Source organism: Ovis aries, chromosome 4 (assembly GCF_016772045.2).
Source record: "Ovis aries strain OAR_USU_Benz2616 breed Rambouillet chromosome 4, ARS-UI_Ramb_v3.0, whole genome shotgun sequence".
Classification (NCBI taxonomy): domain Eukaryota; kingdom Metazoa; phylum Chordata; class Mammalia; order Artiodactyla; family Bovidae; genus Ovis; species Ovis aries.
This window is the reverse complement of record NC_056057.1, coordinates 68,647,142-68,668,546: the sequence shown is the minus strand read 5'-3', so window position 1 is coordinate 68,668,546 and position 21,405 is coordinate 68,647,142. Positions and strand designations below refer to the sequence as shown.

The window sequence follows — 21,405 nt, the reverse complement described above, 5'->3', positions numbered from 1 at the left end:
TCTTTCTGTCAAAGAAAGTTATTTCTGCTTTCTTGCAACTTTTGGTGTTGTTGTTTAGTTGCTAAGTCGTGTCAGAATTTGTGACCCCATGGACTGCAGCCCATCAGGCTTCCCAGTCCTTCACTATCTCCCGAAGTTTGCTCAAACTCATGTTCACTGAGTCAGTGATGCTATCCAACCATCTCATCCTCTGTCACCCCCTTCTCCTCCTGCCTTCAATCTTGCCCAGCATCAGGGTCTTTTCTAGAGAGTTGGCTCTTTGCATTAGGTGCCCAAAGTATTGGAGTTTTAACTTCAGCATCAGTTCCTTGGATGAATATTCAGGGTTGATTTCCTTTAGGATTGACAGGTTTGATCTCCTTGCAGTCCAAGGGATTCTCAGCAGTCTTCTCCAGCACCACAATTCAAAAGCATCAGTTCTCTGGTGCTCAGCCTTTTTAATGGTCCAATTCTAACATCCATACATTACTACTGGAAAAACCAGTAGTTTTGACTATATGGACTTTTGTTGGCAAAGTGACGTCTCTGCTTTTTAACATGCTTTCTCGGTTGTCACAGCTTGCCTTCCAAGGAGCAAGTATTTTTTAATTTCATGTAACTTAACTTGAAATGAAATTAACTTGCAGCTTCACTCTAAATAATTTAGTTGCTTTTAGAATGGAACAGTAAGTAAAGCCAACTTGAAAATAATCCACTAAGCCATCACTCCAATCCAGGGATCTGAGAAAAATGTTTAACTACCCAGAACATCACACTTAAAATGAGCTTTAATAATGTCCAGAATATTTTTGTCTCATTTGAAGAGTCCTGGGGGCCCACTCTAGGGGGTCCTTTGCTCAGCTTGTTTCGGGGTCTGTTCTCATACCCCTTTCTGATCCCCTCACCTCTGACATCACCTCTCACCTATGGTTATTGGTTGTGTTGTGCTCAGTCGTGTCCGATTCTGCGTGACCCCATGGAGTGTAGCCCACCAGGCTCCTCTGTCCATGGAATTTTCCAGGCAAGAACACTGGAGTAGGTTGCCATTTCCTCTTCCAGGGGATCTTCCTGACCCAGGGATTGAATCTGTCTCCGGCATTGGCAGGCGGAAGCACTTTTAGTTCCAGCAGAAATACACAAGAGCTGCAGGAAAACCTCTTGCCATCAGTCCCCCTTCCAGCTCCCTGTTCCCTGACATTATCATTGTCACTCAATGTGGACTGCTGAGATGCTGAAGAAACAGATGTGAATATGCAGAGTGAACAGAGCACAAGGTGAGGAAAATCAAGACAAAGGCAGTCAAGGGCTCCTGCTCAGAGCAATTCTTTTGAAAGCTCGGTTGAAGGTCCTTCTGGCTTTCATTCAGTCACGTTGCTCCGCACAGGAGTGCTGCGCTGAAGCACTGTCTACTTGGTGACAACATTAGAAGCTGCTCACACTCATAATAAGCAAGGAGATGGCATAGGCTGCCCCATGATGAGGGCATGGTTAGATCACTTCTACAAGGCAGGCCAGGCAAATTTGGTGGTGAAAAGCCAGTGGGAAAAGCCCTAGAGGTTGCGATTGCAGCTTCCTCAGGTGGTGGGAAGTATGCAAATGCTGCTTTCCCTACTGGACCAAAAGGCCAAGGCCAACAGCTACTGGATTAAGTTACTCACATTTACAGGGGAGGAAAGGAACAGCAGTCAGAGAACTGCCCCTGGAGTCAGATTTTGTGGCAAATGGACTTAAATGATGATGACTATGATTGTGTGTGTGTGTGTGTGTGTGCGTGTGTGTGTGAAGTCGCTCTGTCATCTCCAACTCTTTGCGACCCCATGGACTGTAGCCCACCAGGCTCCTCTGTCCATGGGATTCTCCAGGCAAGAATACTGGAGTGGGTTGCAATGGCTCCTTGATTAGAAAAACCCAAACCCAAATCCAAATCCTGGCTTTGCACTCTGGCTCTATCACATCTAATGTGACTATCACAGAGATAAATAAGTGCCCTAGTGCCAACCCATCTATTAAACATAAATAATGCTTACTTTTAAATTTCCTTTAAAAAATATTAATGTACACTTTTCCCTCCCATGACCCAGGGTATGGTGGTGGGCACACACTGCTTTGAAGACCACTGGTGTCCAGTGGTCCCATCAGTTAGAATGTATTATCATAACTAAGCATCTTCTGTTTTACTAAGACACAAGGAGTAAAGACTGAGAAGCTACTGCAGCGTGGTGACATCTATTGCACAAGAAGGAGTCCTCACTGTATCCAGAAAGCAGTACTCCTCTCACTCTTTCCATATTCATCTTTTCAAAGTCAACTGATGTAATTGCTTGTGTTTCATAACAACTGAATTTCACAGCAACTGGATTTAAATGTGCATTTCTAAGCTTGCTGATTTTTAGGTCCTTGGAATCTACATAACCAATGGTATCAGCATTTAATATCTTTCTTCTCTTACCACCCTCACTCTGCTGTATTTAGATGGCTCAAGATTAAATTCCACTTTTATGTTGCCATAAATCACAAATGTACCTTCTAATGTTTTCAACATGAGGTACCTTTGAATGCAACAAAATAAAGCCTTGGCAAAATTATGAGTGTATTAAAAAGCAGAGACATTGCTTTGCCAACAAAGATCCATATAGTCAAAGCGATGGTTTTTCCAGTAGTCAAGTACGGATGTGACCATAAAGAAGTTGGACCGTAAAGAAGGCTGAGCACTGAAGAACTGATGCCTTTGAATTACGGTCCTGGAGAAGACTCTTGAGAGTCCCTTGGACTGCAGAGAGATCAAACCAGTCAATCCTAAAAGAAATCATCCAGGAATATTCACTGGAGGACTGATGCTAAAGCTCCAATATTTTGGCCACCCGATGCAAAGAGCTGATTCGTTGGAAAATACCCTGATGCTGGAAAAGATTGAGGGCAGGAGGAGAAGGGGGCGACAGAGGATGAGATGGTTGGATGGCATCACTGACTCAATGGACATGAATTTGAGCAGACTCTGGGAGACGGTGAAGGACAGGGACACTTGGCGTGCTGCAGTCCATGGGGTACAAAGAGTCAGACACAACTGAGTGAATGAACGACAACAAAATGACGACTTGCTCACCAAGCAAAGCAATTTAAAATACGCCAGTTCACACAGTAGAATTATCAAATGCCTTAAAAAAATAAATAAGAGTAAATGAAAATATATGCTGGTTGTCATTTGCATATTTCACCCCAACATTAATTTAAAGGACAAACAAGAAAAGGTGTTTGGCACTAGCATGGCAATTTGGGATGAAATCAAAGTCTGTTTAATAATTTACGGATAATAAAAGAAAAAATAATTTATGGGTATTCTTTTCCCCTTTATTCACCGAAATGCTTAAAAAAGAGGCCTAGAAGAAGCGTGCCTCATTAAATAAAAAAAGTTAGTTCTACTCTTGACTTGAATTATAACTAAAATAGGTGAAAGTAATTTGCGAGGGACTCTGCAGTAAAACTGATTTTCAAATGCGCACTTTTTATTTGCTTGCCAAGTGATCATTCCTTATCGATAGTATGATTACATAAAGCAAATGTCTCAGGATTAGCTTCCCTCTCCTCTGCTATGCTTCTCTAAGAATTATTCCCTCCCCACAGAAGTCTGTCACAGAATGGTACTGGCATTCTCCTTAAGGTCTTCAAAGGGTTTGGAAGAAATGTGATCACATCAGATTATGGTCATCAGAGTTTGACAAAAGCTCAGAGTCCAATTTAGCTGCTGAAGAATCAGGCCCATTTAAGTGTTAAATTTTTATTGGTATGCTAGACATTTATCAAATCTAGTTTCCTGGCAATATTACCATAGACATTTTGCCATCAGAAAATGTTATTAAGGAAAATGCCACAAGCAATTAAAATGACTGCTAAAATGAATTAGATTACTAGAAATATTTACCTTTCAAAGTCCTGAGTCACATCCATTAACCAGGAATTGCCCATTTCTAAACGAAGATCTTTTGATAGTCTAGGATAAGTAAATAAAACTCTAACGACCTGGGTGTTAAGATTTCAGTCTGGTGGTAAAGCTGAGAAACTCTAAGATTCTGAATTCCTGAAGATGCAATTAGTTGAAACTTAATGAGCTGCAGAATGATAAGTGACAGGGAAATGTAACTTTATATTTACAATTTCCTGACTAGATGAACTTTTAAACACAGCAAACTAAGCCCTACCCAAGGGCAATTTAACCTTTAAAAGCAAAAGCATATGGAGGTATTGGCCTTTGGAGATGGTCCTTCTTAAAACTGCAGTGGCCTTGCAGACAATTTAGCAACAATGGCAACCTTAATCCAAGGGCAATGTTTTGCTTTGGATACAAATGGCCTCTATATATATAGCTGTAGCTCCAGTTTTTTTGAAATAGTAGTTTCATACAGGAAATGTACCACACACACTCATACACAATCACATTCTCCCTCTCTCTCCTGTACTCTTTAGTCTTTAAAAAGAGTATATTTTTACACAGGCAAGAACTGTAGCCAAACAGAAAAAAGGAAGTTGACAACATATTCAGAATCTTTAGCAAGAATCTTCATAAGAAAAATGTGTAACCTCTTTATCAGAAAATACTTAAGGACCAGGGGACTTCTATAAAGAGCAAGAGAGTTAAAGCCAATAGCTTTTATAGGATATGGGCTATATTTCCTAGACTTTAGAGATGCCCTAATCTATCTATCTATCCACCTAGCTATCCATTCCCCATTGCATTTTATTACTTTGAAAATCAAGATACAACTTACTTACAATCAATGTATAAATGAGAATTACTCCTAAAGCATAGGGAATTTGGGGGGAATGTGACAAAAATGTTCTAAAATTAAATAGTGATGGTGGCTGCAAAAATTTATGAATATTTAAAAACTACAAATTTGAATTCTGTAGTATGTGAAATATATTTTCAATAAAGTTGTTAAATAAATAGTATAAAGAAGTCATGCAGGTTCTTTATGTAGCCTTCAAAATATTAACATTTTAAATAACCATCATATAATCATCAAAGCTAGAAAATTAACACTGATATAATACTATTTTCTTACTACAAATTTTATTTTAAAAATTTTCAGTTTTCCCTTAATATACTTTTTCTGGTCCTGGATGCAATAAAAAGCACATGTTATATACATATAGTTGTAAAGTCTCCTTAATCCCTCAGTCTTTGTATGTGTATGCATGTGTGTGTTTCTTTCATAACCTTTTGACAAGCACTAGCCAGTTATTTTGTGGCTAAATCTGTCCCCTGATTCGAGTTTGTCTGCTGTTGTCTCATGATCAAATCCATGCTGTGCATTCTTTTTTAAAATTTTTATTTATCTATTTATGGTTGTGGTGGGTCTTTGTTGCTGTCAGCAGCCTTTCTCTAGTTGCGGTGAGAGGAGGCTACTCTCTAATCGCGGTGCTCGGGCTTCCCATCGGGGTGGCTTCTCTTGTTGTGGAGCATATGCTTTAGGCACAAGGGTTTCAGTAGTTGCGGCAGGGGAGCTTCATAGCTGTAGCCACCAGGGTTTATCACGCAGCCTCAGTAGTTGTGGTACATAGGCTTGGTTTCTCCACGGCACGTGGAATCTTCCCTGACCAGGAATTGAACCCGTGTCTCCTGCGTTGACAGGTGGATTCTAAACCACTGGACCGCCAGGGAGGTCCCCTGCCATACACTTTTGGTAACACACATTAGCATTGCTGTGTCCTCAGTATGGCACATCAGGAGACACACAATGTAGCTCTGTCCCGTCACTAGGAACTCCCAGGTGGCTCAGCAGTGAAACCTGCCTGCCAATGAGGAAGACTTGGGTCAAGAAGATCCCCTGGAGTAAGAAGTGGCAACCCACTCCAATATCCTTGCCTGAAAAATCCCATGGACAGAGAAGCCTGGTGGGCTACAGTCCACGGGGTTGCAAAGAGCTGGACGTGACTGAGCAACAGCACATATACATTCACGTGCCAGGATTCTCCACTATAAAGTTACTATTTTCCCCTTCATCATAGACATTTTGAAAGGGGATACTTTGAGATCAGGTAAATATTCTGATTCTCATCATACTTTCACTAACTGATGTTAGTATCCACTGATGATTCTTTCCTGAAACAATTATTATTGTACTATTCATCAGATAATAATTTTTTATTCCATTATTTCTTATACATTTATTAATTGGATTTTCCTCCTTTTCATTTTATATATGTTTGTATTACTATAACCCTGATTTTAAAGAGAATGCATATTAAGTTTTATGCATTAAGTCTGGTCTTAAGTTTTAAAACCAGAATAATGCTTATTAGTAGGTTTTTTCTTTAAATTGGAAGAATGTTGTATTGGTTTCTGCTGTACAACAAGTGAATCAGCCATAAGTTTACCTATATTCCCTCCCTCTTGGGCCTCCCTTCCAGTCCTCCATCCCACCACTCTAGTCGTCACACAGTACCAGGCTGAGCTTCCTGTGTTATACAGCAATTTATCACTAGCTATCTATTTTACACATGTAGGTTTTTATTAGGTCAAGAAAGTCTCATAGTATGGTAGGCTAAATACTGCTCTGCTGAAACATTACTTTGACGACTAAGGTCCGTCTAGTCAAGGCTATGGTTTTTCCTGTGGTCATGTATGGATGTGAGAGTTGGACTGTGAAGAAGGCTGAGTGCCGAAGAATTGATGCTTTTGAACTGTGGTGTTGGAGAAGACTCTTGAGAGTCCCTTGGACTGCAAGGAGATCCAACCAGTATATTCTGAAGGAGATCAGCCCTGGGATTTCTTTGGAGGGAATGATGCTAAAGCTGAAACTCCAGTACTTTGGCTACCTCATGCGAAGAGTTGACTCATTGGAAAAGACTCTGGGAAGGACTGGGGGCAAGAGGAGAAGAGGACGACCGAGGATGAGATGGCTGGATGGCATCACTGACTCGATGGACGTGAGTCTGAGTGAACTCTGGGTGTTGGTGATGGACAGGGAGGCCTGGCGTGCTGCAATTCATGGGGTCGCAAAGAGTTGGACATGACTAAGCGACTGAACTGAACTGAAAACATATCTAGTCCTAATCGCTGGAACCAGTGAATGTCACCTTATACAGTGTTAATTAATTAATTAGAAAATAAATATTTTGCAGATTTGATTAACTTAAGCATCTTAAGATAGGGAGATTATCCAGGAGATCGCTAAATGCAGCCTCATGAATATTTCTAAGAGGAAGGCAATAGGATGTTTGATCACAGAAGAGAAGGCGATGTGAGCACAGAGGGAGATGTTGGAATCATATACCCACAAGCCAAGGAACACCAACAGCCACCAGAAGCCAGAATGGATTGTCCCATTAGAGTCGTCCTACTGACACCTTGGTTTCAGCCCAGTGAGAGTAGCTTCGTATTTCTAACCTCTAGATTGTGAGAAAATAAATTTCTGTAGTTTACACCATCAAGATTGTGGTAATTCATTACAGCAAGCATAGGAATCTAATACAGATACTACCATTCTTAGTTTGCTAAAAACTTTCATCCTAGGACTTTCCTAGTGGCCAGTGGCTAAGACTTCATGCTCCCAACATAGGGGTCCTGAGTTCCATTCCTGGTTCAGTTCACTTCAGTTCAGTTCGGTTGCTCAGTTGTGTCCAAGTCTTTGTGACTCCATGGGCTGCAGCACATCAGGCTTCCTCATTCATCGCCAACTCCCAGAGTTTACTCAAACTCATGTCCATTGATGAGTGATGCCATCCAACCATCTCATCCTCTGTCATCCCCTTCTCCTCCCACCTTCAATCTTTCCTAGCATCAGGGTCTTTTCAGATGAGTCAGTTCTTTCCATCAGGTGGCCAAAGTATTGGAGTTTCAGCTACAGCATCAGTCCCTGATCAGGGAACTAAGATCTCACATGCAGCAACTAAGATGGTACATCCAAATAAATAAATGAATAAATTTTTAAAAAATTAAACTTTTATCCTAAATGGGTTTTGATTTTGTCAAATTCAGTTTTTGCATCTATTAAGATGAATTTTTTTATTATTTTTTCAATGTTTTAGGTGATACATTACATGATGGAACTTCTAATGCAAAAATGTTCTTGCATTTATGAGGTCAACGCAACCTGATCTTTTTTATTCATTGGTGGATTAGGTTGTGTTACTCCTAATAAGATTTATATTTAACCATGATCTGATTTAATCATCAGTAACTCCAATAGTCCAACAGATTATTTCTTCTTTTAGTTGTCTTGGAAACTGCTAATATATTTCAAATTTACCATACAAACATCTAAAATTACTGAAAAGAGAATGACTTTAAGTACACATCCCAAGTAGGTCATCACAAGAAAAGGGTTATATCTTCACATAGTCTACACAGAAACTGATGTGCTGCAAAGAGTTCTATAAGTTTCCAGAAACCAATGAAGGTCTTCCTCAGCCCATCAGAGAATACTCCACATTGGCTAAAATGAATCTAGTACCAGAAAAAGACTTCCATGTTCTTATGAATAGAAACATGTGCACTATTTTCTAGGACAAATTAGTACTGAGTCTTACATAAATATATCCTCGAGGGTACTAATGTTTTAAGCCAGCCTAGGTTGTTCTGATTCCACTGCATACATACTGAGGTTCACCACCATGGACAGACAAGCCAAAGATAATCACCACCCTGTGGCCTATGCCAGCTCTAGCCAGGAATGTGCAGTCTGTTCTAGCAGCAGCCACTTTCTGGTCCGCACTCAGACTGACTGCGTACCTTGTTCTCTTTCTTTCTGGAAATATGGTTTATCTGCATCACAAATCTATTCTCTTTTTCTGCAACTGAGAGTTTGAAAGTTCAGAAAATATTCAGATTTCATTGGGATTCATATTGGCAGGCTTAGGATCCATGGGAAACAGAGACAGATATGTTTAAATATCAAAACGCAGGCTCATCTTTAATCAGCATATTCTTCTTCATCAATCAAGTGGACGCTATATGGCGATAAGCCAGTATCAAGAGTTTTACATCATCAAGTGAACTACATGCCCCATGCTATCCTCACTTGGTTGAGAAAGGAATCATATCTAGTTATATTTACAGAGCAAGAAAATTGATCTTCCAAGGGCACAAAGAATATACATGGGAACTTTTTTTTCCACTCTCTACTCAAGAAAATCATTGTGCATTCCTTAATGTTATAGCCAATTGTTTTCATCTTGAAGACATAAATAAACGCTAAGTAGTCTATACAGAAACTGATGTGGGTTTCTTTTTGGTTTAATAAATTTGTGGGTAATAAATATATGATGAATTATGAACAAGTTAATAGATATATTTTTGATATAGCACTAGTTTAAAGAACTGATTTTTCATTCATCCATTTATCCATTTATGTATTATTGATGTCTGCTTGAGGCTGGTGCTACACCTGACAGCCCATAATGGTAGTACAGTGTGCTAAGCGTGCTCCCAACGGTAGAGGCCACATGGTCAGAGAGTTCACAGGACAACCAGCAGAGCATTGGGAAGTTGCTCAGTGAAGGCTCCAAGCAGGCAAGCACTAAGAACCACTCACTACATTTCCCCAACAGAACCAAAGATAAGAGTGGTTGAAAGTCTGACCTCATCTAGTTAGACTCTCTTGCCTAGGAAGTACTTCGTCAAGTTCTCCAGATTTATAATGGGTTTGTAGAGTCTGCATACCATTGACCTTAGATTATTTGGAATAAAAGTTGTATGTCCAGGGACTGGACTGAAACTCTTTGTACTACAGGCAGGACCAGAAAATAGGTCTTTTAGGTAGGGCATATTCTGAAATACAATCTAGTAAGGATGCATTAGGCCAAGGACTCCCTGGACAGTACTAAGGGTTGTACACTGAACAGTCCCAGCATAGACATTGCTGAAATATGTATTCCTTATGTTGGAAAATGGCAGGAAAGAGTCTGGTTCAAATAAAAGCAGTATATCAGCACAATTTTTTAGATAGAAATAAAGTACTTGAGTACAGATTACCATTTGTCTAATTCACGTGTTGGTTACTGGCTGCCATGGTTTTTTTCTTTTTTTTTCATCCCAATCATTACTCTTGCCACTGCCAGGAAACAGAGAAAAAGTAGATCACCTCTGGCGGTGATCTTCTTTGTCATTAGCACACTTACCCTGCTGGGCTGTTCCCAAACCATGCCTAGGACCAAAGCTAATAGTCCTAGAAGATCAGAGGAGAAGGTGAGAAGAGAAGGAAAGGGCAAAGAAATGCACAAGGTAACTTTCTCTCTGTCACCTGCTCGTGGAGTCCTTCCCTCTCGGTGAGAGTTCTAGGGGTCATAGCTCCTCTGCTTGAACCTCTGGTACCTTCAGCATCGAGGCAGGCAGAACATCTCAGTCAGATACTATAGTGCTTGACTCTACATGCCTCAAAACAGGGACCTTATCTCATTCATCACTTCAACCTGACAGCCTAGTACAACATTTGGTTTGAAGTAGACACTGAAGAAACTGTGGCTGAGTGATCTGAATGAATGCAATTATCAAGCAAAAAGCATTTTTGGAATAACCAGTTGATTTCATTTATCCCTGACTTCATTGGGATTAATAATATAAAGCAAATAGGGGGAAATTGGCTTACACAAGGCGAGTCATCTTCCCGGCTCTGTTATCCCTCTTTTCTCAAGAAATGATGAGAGGTGGCATGTGCCAAAGAGAATTTCATTTTTAGGAACTAGTAGGGGAAAGTGATTTAATTAAAAGGAAAAAAAAAGAACTTTTAATTCAAAGAAATCAAACAATGCAGTGGTTGTTATTTACATTTGTAAGATATCAAAAGAGTGAAAAATGGTAGGAGTTGAATTACGAGTAAAAGAAGGTCACGTCTACTCTGGGTAATCTGAAAAGTTCCTAAAATAGATAGCAACTAAAGTAGCCCTCTTACCTTGTAATTATTCATGATTTCAGTTAACCATGGTTTCACTGACTTGACTGTATCTTCTCGCAAGTACTTTTCAACTTTGGCTCCATCACTAAAAGTCTGGTTTCCCACGTGGATGGCTTGTCTCACATGGGGGAGGGACAAAAATTTCCCGAAGTAACTTTGATCCTCAGGCTCCTGGCAGAAGGGGCATCAAAAAGACATTAGGAAATACAACTGGGTGGGAACACCATGCTGGGGAACACTTCAGATTTTTCCTAACATATACCACAATGAAGGTTCCCTGGTGGCTCGGGTGGTAGAGAATATTCCTGTAATGCAGGAGACCCGGGTTTGATCACTGGGTCAGGAAGATCCCCTGGAGAAGGGAATGGCTACACACTCCAGTATTCTTGCCTGGAGAATTCCATGGAAAGAGGAACCTGATGGGCTACAATCTATGGGGTCACAAAAAGTCAAACACAATGGAGCAACTGAGTGAAAACATTTTCTTTTCCATACCACAATGAACAAGATACAACACGACTATTAACTGGTCTTCATCCCAAACATTTTGACTTGGGGGTTTTGAGGAGATTTAGCTCAGAGGTTAAAGCGTCTGCCTGGAATGCAGGAGACCTGGGTTTGATCCCTGGGCCGGGAAGATGCCCTGGAGAAGGAAATGGCAACCCACTCCAGTATTATTGCCTGGAGAATCCCATGGGCAGAGGAGCCTGGTGGGCTACAGTCAATGGGGTCACAAAGAGTCGGACACGACTGAGCGAATTCACTTCACTTCACTTCACTTCACTTCACATTTTATCCAAAAAGTCTGGATGATCTGATACTCTCAGAGCCAATATCCAATTTGCAAATGCTGGATTTTCCTTTTTGTAACTAGTATTTGGCCATCTGTGACTCCAATTAAAAACTCCCTTCACGACAAAGATAGGGAAGATGAAGAGGTGAGATTATCAAAGACAGCTTGCTCCTTGTTGGAGGCTCTTGGGAAAGAGGGTGAAATGGACCACAAGGAGCCAGGGAGATGATGTGGTAGATTAAAAGATGAAGATTTCTTTTTCGTGTTCTGCTGTTTATTAAAAACACACACACAAAATACTCTGCTGCTGCTGCTAAATTGCATTAGTTGTGTCCGACTCTGTGCGACCCCATAGATGGCAGCCCATCAGGCTCCTCTGTCCCTGGGATTCCATAATTTAAGAGGAAAAACATATCAAGTGTAAAAATAGATGATACTTTATGAAGGACATAAATCAAAAGAAAACGTGTCATGAGCCTTATTTTTTAAAAACATTGCATTAAAGTCTCTGTAAGATTCATTAAGCTAAAAGGAAAAAAAGGACTAACTGCTGTTTTTTTTTTTTTCCAAAAAGTTATGAAAGAATTAAAAAACTGTTAAAGTTTGAAATCAACAATTTTGTGAATCATCAATATTTTTTGCTAACTGTGAATATATTACTTTGTGAAGAAAAAAATATAGTTTCAAATTTTGCTTCTTTCTTACCTAGCAAATGTTTTTCTCTTGGCCAAATCTAAGTCCAAAACCCCAGCATTGGCAAATTCCATTGAAATTAGCTTTATATATTATATATGAAATAGTTCATAAATAAGGCAATTTTAAAAGCAGAATGCATAGTCATATACCCTAGACTTGCATTATACAATTTCAAATCCCTACTCTGGCTCCCTTTGTCTTATTCGATTAAAGCTACACAATAGACATCAACTTTGGCATATTTTTATGAAAGAAACTACTTGAATACTTTGAGAATATTCCAAAGGGCTTAAAGTGAGGGCCATACTAAATGAATTAAAAATCTTAAGTTAAAAGTAAGACAAAGCCAATATTTTTATAAAGGCTTTGGCAGTTTGGGTTATCCAAGCTGTCTTAAGTACAGAACAAATAATGTGGGCATTTTCAAGAAACTCACTACAAGCCTGGAGCTCTGGGGCCTGATACCCAGAGTAGCAATCCTGGCCTTTCTCCTTCACAAAAGAACTTCTGTATAACAAGCTCTACTGGGGGGGAAATTGCATTAATCAGAGATTTTTCTTTTTGAGTTATCCGGAATATCACACATTCTCAATGGTCAGATTATACAGTATACCACATTGGCAAGGTAAAAGATCCTATAGATTAGTAGACCAAATAATGCAATATAGTTTGGACATGTTTTCCTAGTATAAAGTCAACTATAATATTTCCCAAATCTGAGGAAGTTTGGTTATGCCAAAAGTTTTGAGCAAACACTATTATGGTTTTTTAAATGTTGTCATTACCGTGCACAGTAAAAGGTTGTAGTAATTAGAACATCCTGTAACATTCTGGAAGTAAGAAGGTTCACTTATTAAGCCGCCATCTAGTAGTCGGTCCAGTAACTAGGTTGGGAGAGAGGAGATAAAGAAACGAGGAAAACATCAGGGTAGGTAAATAAGTACAAGCATTTGTTTTTCATTTATTCAATAACTATGTCATTCCCACATTGCTTCATTCAACAGTCACTCACCGCACATATTCTCTGTGCTATAAACACTGTCGAAGGCATTGGGGAAACAGTGGTGAGCAAGACAGATCAAAACTGCTTATATTCTAGAAAGAATATTAAACAAGCATTAATAGGTAAAACATGCACCGTATTATAGAGTAGTGAGGGCAAAGGAGAAAACTAACAAGGAGAAGGGGAAGAGGAAGTGTCATGGATGTCTGTGGGCATGTGTGTGTGCCTGGTGCTGGGTGGAGGAGACACTGCAGAGAGGAGGAACAGGCTGCACTTAAGGGGTGGCATTTAAGTAAAGACCTGTTGGAGGGAAGAAGCAAGGCATGCAGATATGTAGGAAAAGACTACTCCAAGGAGAGAAAACAGCAGGCCCAAAGGCCCCAACTGCAAGAGTGAGCCTTGTGGGAAGGGTTATTGTAATATGACCACTGACCACTCACCCAGGTAAGAGGGGGCAGGAGACATACCTCCAGGTGCTTAAAACTGGTGGAAGTAAGCTTTGGACTGCTGGCATTGAAAACCCAGTCATCAACCAGGAGTGAGAACAATTGGCATATGGTGTGTTTTTCTCAGGTCATGCTGAGCTGCACGATGGCAGGCATGAAGTGGTGGAGAGGGGCATTTAGCCAGGACTGTGGTTTGGCCAAAGGAGTTGGAGGACGGGCAAAGGGGGCACAGGTTGAGAATATGCAGGACTGAGCGTGGGTTTACATTGGGTTAAGACTTGCAGGAGTAGGGGGCCGTGAAGGAGCAGTAGGAACCAGGGGTCGAAAGAGAGTGCAGTTGTAGGGCGACAGTTCACATTGGTATGTTTGGAGAAATGAGCTGGGAGGACCAGAGGTAGCAGGTGGGGGAAGAGTTTGAATCTGTTGCATCTGAGATTGTGGAGTGATTGCCAGCATTTTTTTGCAGGTGGAAAAGGGAATGAGCAGCTAAGGTAAAGAGAACAAGGTAACTATTCAGAGACTAAAACTGAGGGAGTGAGTGAGTGAGTTCAGTAGCTCAGTCGCTCAGTCTGACTCTTTATGACCCCATGGACTGCAGCACGCCAGGCCTCTCTATCCATTACCAACTCCCAGAGTTTACTCAATCTCACATCCGTTGATGCCACCCGTCTTCAGTCATCTGCTTCGCCTCCCACCTTCAATCTTTCCCAGCATCAGGGTCTTTTCAAATGAGTCAGTTCTTCGCATCAGGTGGCCAAAGTATTGGAGTTTCGGCTTCAGCATCAGTCCTTCCAATGAATATTCAGGACTGATCTCCTTTAGGATGGACTGGTTGGATCTCCTTGCAGTCCAAGGGACTCTCAAGAGTCTTCTCCAACACCACAGTTCAAAAGCATCAATTCTTCAGTGCTCAGCTTTCTTTATAGTCCAACTCTCACATCCATACATGACTACTGGAAAAACCATAGGTTTGACTAAACAGACCTTTGTTGGCAAAGTAATGATGGAGAAGGAAAGAGAGAAGCTCTGTACAGTCAGCAAAAACAAGACCAGGAGCTGACTGTGGCTCAGATTATGAACTCCTTATTGCCAAATTCAGACTGAAATTGAAGAAAGTAGGGAAAACCACTAGACCATTCAGGTATGACCTAAATAAAATCCCTTATGACTATAGAGTGGAAGTGAGAAATAGATTCAAGGGATTAGGTCTGATAGACAGAGTGGCTGAAGAACTATGGATGGAGGTTTGTGACATTGTAGAGGAGACAGGGATCAAGACCATCCCCAAGAAAAAGAAATGCAAAAAGGCAGAATGGTTTTCTGAGGAGGCCTTACAAATAGCTGTGAAAAGAAGAAAATCAAAAGGCAAAGGAGAAAGGAAAGATACACCCATTTGAATGCAAAGTTCCAAAGAATAGCAAGGAAAGATAAGAAAGCCTTCCTCGGCGATCAATGCAAAGAAATAGAGGAAAACAATAGAATGGGAAAGACTAGAGATCTCTTCAAGAAAATTAGAGATACCAAGGGAACATTTCATGGAAGGATGGGCTCGATAAAGGACAGAAATGGTATGGACCTAACAGAAGCAGAAGATATTAAGAAGAGGTGGCAAGAATACACAGAACTATACAAAAAAGATCTTCATGACCCAGATAATCATGATGGTGTGATCACTCACCTAGAGCCAGACAACCTGGAATGTGAAGTCAAGCTGGCCTTAGGAAGCACCATTACGAACAAAGCTAGTGGAGGTGATGGAATTCCAGTTGAGCTATTTCAAATCCTGAAAGATGATGCTGTGAAAGTGCTGCACTCAATATGCCAGCAAATTTGGAAAACTCAGCAGTGGCCACAGGACTGGAAAAAGTCAGTTTTCATTCCAGTTCCCAAAAAAGGCAATGCCAAATAATACTCAAACTACCACTCAATTGCACTCATCTCCCACACTAGCAAAGTAATGCTCAAAATTCTTCAAGCCAAGCTTCAACAGTACATGACCCATGAACTTTCAGATGTTCAAGCTGGTTTTAGAAAAGGCAGAGGAACCAGAGATACTGCAAACATCCATTGTATCACCGTAAAAGCAAGAGTTCCAGAAAAACATCTACTTCTGCTTTATCGACTATGCCAAAGCCTTTGACTGTGGATCACAACAAACTGTGGAAAATTTTTCAAGAGATGGGAATACCAGACCACCTGACCTGTCTCCTGAGAAATCTGTATGCAGGTCAAGAAGCAACAGTTAGAACTGGACATGGAACAACAGACTGGTTCCAAATCAGGAAAGGAGTACATCAAGGCTGTATATTGTCACCCTGCTTACTTAACTTATATGCAGGGTACATCATGAGAAATGCTGGATTGGATGAAGTACAAGCTGAAATCAAGAATGCCGGGAGAAATATCAATAACCTCAGATATGCAGATGACACCACACTTATGGCAGAAAGCAAAGAATAACTAAAGAGCCTTTTGATGAAAGAGGCGAGTGAAAAAGTTGGCTTAAAGCTCAACATTCAGAAAACTAAGATCATGGCATCCAGTCCCATTACTTCATGGCAAATAGATGGGGAAACAGTGGGAACAGTGGCAGACTTTATTTTGGGGGGCTCCAAAATCACTGCAGATGGTGATTGCAGCCATGAAATTAAAAGATGCTTGCTCCTTAGAAGAAAAATTATGACCAACCTAGACAGCATATTAAGAAGCAGAGACATTACTTTGCAAAGAAAGGTCCATCTAGTCAAAAAAGCTATAGTTTTTTCAGTAGTCATGTATGGATGTGAGAGTTGGACTATAAGGAAAGCTGAGTGCTTTTCAACTGTGGTGTTGGAGAAGACTCTTGAGAGTCCCTTGGATTGTAAGGAGATTCAACCAGTCTATCCTAAAGGAAATCAGTCCTGAATATTCATTGGAAGGACTGAGGCTGAAGCTGAAACTCCAATACTTTGGCCACCTAATGCAAAGAACTGACTCATTTGAAAAGACCCTGATGCTGGGAAAGATTGAAGACAGGAGGAGAAGGGGACGACAGAGGATGAGATGGTTAGATGGCATTACCAACCCGATGGACGTGACTCTGAGTAAGCTCCGGGAGTTGATGACCGACACGTAAGCCTGGCATGCTGCAGTCCATGGGGTCACAAAGAGTCTGACACGACTGAGTGTCTGAACTGAACTAAACTGATTACATAAGTTGAAACACATTTCCCAGTACTTGCTGACTTACCTAAGTACCACTTTATTTCCCTTGAAAAAGCAAAAGTGTTTTCATTTATTACTCAAGATTTTGGACCAGTGATCCACAGAAACACTGCATACCTTCAGGATTTTTGGGGGGAGCGCAGGGGGGTGGTTCTCTTTTTTCTGGTGAATTTGGTTTGGGAGAGACTCGTATGCCATTTTCTCATTGTCTCGGAATATACGAAACACCTGAACTTCTCAGCAGTTTCACTAATTCTGTGGGTGCTTAGGCTGCTGGAGCATACACCACAGACATCTATCTGCTTTATTTACCCACCCACCCCCCCCACCTTTAAAAAAAAAATATGTGGACCATTTTTCAAGTCTTTATTGAATTTGTTACAATATTGCTTCTGTTTCATGTTTTGGTATTTTGGCCCTGAGGCATGTGGGATCTTAGCTCCCCCACCGAGGATCTCACACCCACCCCCTGCATTGCAAAGCAAAATCTTAACCACTGAGCTGCCAGGGAAAGTGAAAGTCGCTCAGTCATGTCCGACTCTTTGCGACCCTATGGACCATAGAATCCATGGAATTCTCCAGGCCAGAATACTGGAGTGGGTAGCCTTTCCCTTCTCCAGGGAATCTTCCAAACCCAGGGATCAAACCCAGGTCCCCCCATTGCAGGCAGATTCTTTACCAGCTGAGCCACAAGGGAAGCCCAAGAATACTGGAGTGGGTAGCCTATCCCTTCTTCAGTGGATCTTCCTGACCCAGGAATCCAACCAGGGTCACCTGCATTACAGGCGGATTCTTTACTAACTGAGCTCTCAGGGAAGCTCCAGGACTGCCAGAGAAGTCCCTCTTTATTCCTTTGAATCTATCAAATGTTCTTGCTCTTGATATTGCTTAATCCCTGTATACTTCTTCCAAAACACATTGCATGTCTCATGTGCAGCTGGGCCTCATCTAATGTTATATTTCATATTAATTCTAAATTCTGAAAGTTTAGTACTTTTTACCCTTCCTGCCTAAATAGCCTAAAACCAGTCTTAAAAATACTGTGATTGCAAGTTGAAGGATGATCCAACATGTCTCCGATAAGATCCTTCTTCCATCGCATTCACAATTGCATAAGAAATCCTGTATGCACATTGCAGCCATATCAAGGGTCCTGGAACAGAGAGGGGAGCCCACCAGGGTCCTGCAGGGTGACCCAGGACTTCCTGAGTTCCCGCACTCACACAGCTTGTGCTGTCAGAATTCACAGCATCACTCCCTGGGGATTTTCAGGTAGTGCCCTGGCACCCTATTTGTAAAATGGAGCATCATTTTGTTACCCAACTCTTCTCCATAAATTTGTATGTCTCCTGTTTTGATCTGAACCAGCTGACCTGCAGCGCCTTAAGTCTATTAATATCAGGCCTCAGCTTTAATAATAACAATGCTGTTACGTTAACAGTGACAGGCTGTGCCTTCAATAACAAGATTAAAGGCCTCAAAATTCAGTCACACCACATTTCCTGGGTCAAACATCATGGCTCTATGGCAAAGGTGGCATAACCCCCAAGGAAGACTGCTTACACATGGTCTTTGTTTGCACAGGCCAGCAAACAAACAAAGTGACCACCCCCCCGCATATCCTAATATTTAGTAGAGTCTTAGGCTTTAAACAACCAAAAAAAATGGTTCAAGAACATAATCATATTATTGGATCCTCAAATTCAATTTTAGGAGAGTGATGTGATGATATTTACAAAGCCAACAGCTCTTTGCAAAAGTTGCAAACGACCACACCACCGTTTATACTCTTTGTTCCAGACGCACAGGCACATGTGACATTTGTTAAACTGTGGCCACTTCCCCAGCTGGAGCCCCGTGTGCAGATATTCCCCTCTGAAGGGCTTAGAGCACATGTGGACGCATATGCATCCACTTTCCAGGTTGCCTTTCTTTTGATTTCCCTATAGTAGGGATGCCTCGAGGGCGACACAGCATGTACAGAAACCAAAACAGTTAATGAAAGACACAGTTATATAAACACCCCGAAGTGATCTCAGGTTTAAAATATTGCCAAAGTAAATTCAAAGAAACTCAGATGGGCCTTTTCTTCCTTATGAGCCCGCTCGTCTTGCCTCCTGACCTGTGACAGCACCCCGGATACAGCTTCTCTAACAATCAAACACCAGGCCAGGCACCTTGATGCTTCCAGACCTTCTCAGATGGTGCTTATTGCTCCAGGGCAGCGCGGGACCCAGAACTCACTTCAAAGGCTTGAAGCCACTTCTCCTGGTGGATGAATTTCACGCAGTCATTGCACTGCTTCTGGAAGTACTTTTTCTCCTGCTCATCCAACAAGCCAATTTGGAACAGGAATGATGGGTAGCCCTCTATGATCTGAGGAGAAAAGAGGCAAACACAGACACAACAGGGAGAGAAAGGGATGTGAGGGGAGCCCGTCTGCTTGAGAAGTAACTCTCTGTAACCTGTTACTTAGTGGAGCAGGACAACACACACACAACCCACACAATGCATACACAACACTCCACACCCACACAGACATAAAAATACAAACACACAAACATACGTCACAGGCATCACCTACCACACAACATATGCAAATACATCACACACACATGCACACATATACCACATAACCACACAACACACACACACACCCATATAACACATACATATACAAAATACACACAAACACACCAAGCACAGGCACACACACACACTGACACTTGCACGCACAGCCAACCTAGGCTGACATAGTAAGTTGATGCCATAGAACATTTGGTAAAAATTAGAAGATTTAAATTATTAGAAAGCCATTCGAGCAACAGTATTTCCCTTTATGAAGTTAGGTCTCTAGGGTTGAGAGGAGCCTCTGTCTGACTAAGGAGAAGGAAATGGCAACCCACTCCAGTGTTCTTGCCTGGAGAATCCCTGGGATGGGGAAGCCTGGTGGGCTGCCATCTATGGGGTCGCACAGAGTTGGACATGACTGAAGCAGCTTAGCAGCAGCAGCAGCTGTCTGATTAAAGGGGATTACATCTCCTTAAGGAACAGAATGGAAAGGAAAGAAGAGCCACCTACCGACTTGGGATCAGAATACGCGTCTCCGAGAGCAATTCCCTTCAGGTTGATCTTCATGGTCGTCACAGGGTTGAGTGTGTGGATGTAGTGGGCAATGGCTGGCACATACTTCCCAGCGTAAGACTGAGAAGGACAGACATTAAAACAAACCATCACATATCGGTGCTACTAAAATGGCACATTTAGGTGAATTAAAATCACAATCAAACAAGCAGGATTTCCACAAGACTTGCACCATGTATTTTATTCTTAACCTTACACTGCAAATTTCACAACAGCACTGAGCTCAGTCCCTTCTTTCTTTTGTCATCCCAAACAGTACCAAGTGACGTGCAAGTTCCAGGTTAGAAGCACAATAAATACTAAGTGAACATGCCCTAAGTGAACATTCTAATTTCTTTCCAAAAGAAAATAACACGAACACCAGTGAACACAATTCTGCCATCCTTAGGGTTTCTCTTACCAGAAAGTTCCATTGCAAGTTTTATTTAAAAAAAAAAAAATCTAAAGGCCAAAGTTAAGATTTCAAAATCTGTATAATGATGCCAAAATTTGAAATCAATATGTATTAAAGGAAGAGGAAAAGGAAAAATATTTATTGGCCACTAGAATGGTCACTTGAACTTACCTCTCTTTTCGGCCTTTTACAGTAAAAGGCTCTTTTTAAATTTTGAAATATTTTGTGGACATGAACATGATAATAATTCTTCTTTTAGATTATGCTGAAAAGAGCTATTATTGGTTGTGATATTTAAAAATAGTTCTGTATTCCTTCCATGAAAAAGCTGCCTTCCTGACATCTCCACTTGTGTGTCTAGTATTAAACTTCCTATGTTCAAAATGAAGCTCCAACCCTCCAACCCTCCCTGCAGCCTCCCTTTCCATTAATGTTAACTTTGTTCTTCTAACTGCTCAGGCCAACACACTTGGTGCTATTCTTGTCCTCTTTCACTCAGACCTCACAAAAGTCCATCAGTGAATCTCATCAACTCTACCTATTCTATCAAGACAAATACAGAATCCAGTGTCTTTCCACATCCGTACTTTATTACCTTGCCCCAGGTCACCATCATCTCTTGCCTAGATTCTTGCAATAGCCTCCTCAGTGGGCCTCTGTTTTTGCTCTTCCAGTTTAATTTCAAGACAGTGGTCTGTCAAATAAGATCAAGCAACTCCTCTGCTCAAACCCGCTAATGACTTCCCATCTCCCTCAAAGCAAAAGCCAAGTCCTTTTTCTGAGGCATAAGGGCTGACATGATTTGGTCACTTCCCTCACCTTATCCTCTGCTGTTCTCTTGCTCATCATCTCCA

At 41.2% G+C, this 21,405-nt stretch overlaps 1 protein-coding gene across 6 annotated transcripts in view; it reads right to left on the bottom strand.

Moving 5' to 3' along the window:
• The window catches only part of CPVL (carboxypeptidase vitellogenic like), a 133,394-nt gene that overhangs the window by 39,781 nt on the left and 72,208 nt on the right, over nucleotides 1–21,405 (bottom strand). For 5 of the 6 annotated variants that reach the window (XM_015095329.4, XM_042248638.2, XM_012176892.5 and 2 more), the window contains 4 exons: nucleotides 20,095–20,217; nucleotides 19,258–19,389; nucleotides 13,146–13,244; nucleotides 10,869–11,042 (listed from right to left, as the gene is read on the bottom strand). In XM_015095329.4, coding sequence (XP_014950815.1) covers nucleotides 10,869–11,042; nucleotides 13,146–13,244; nucleotides 19,258–19,389; nucleotides 20,095–20,217 — 528 coding nt within the window. The remainder of the gene's footprint in view (nucleotides 1–10,868; nucleotides 11,043–13,145; nucleotides 13,245–19,257; nucleotides 19,390–20,094; nucleotides 20,218–21,405) is intronic. The other variant, XM_060414783.1, reaches the window with a different exon arrangement.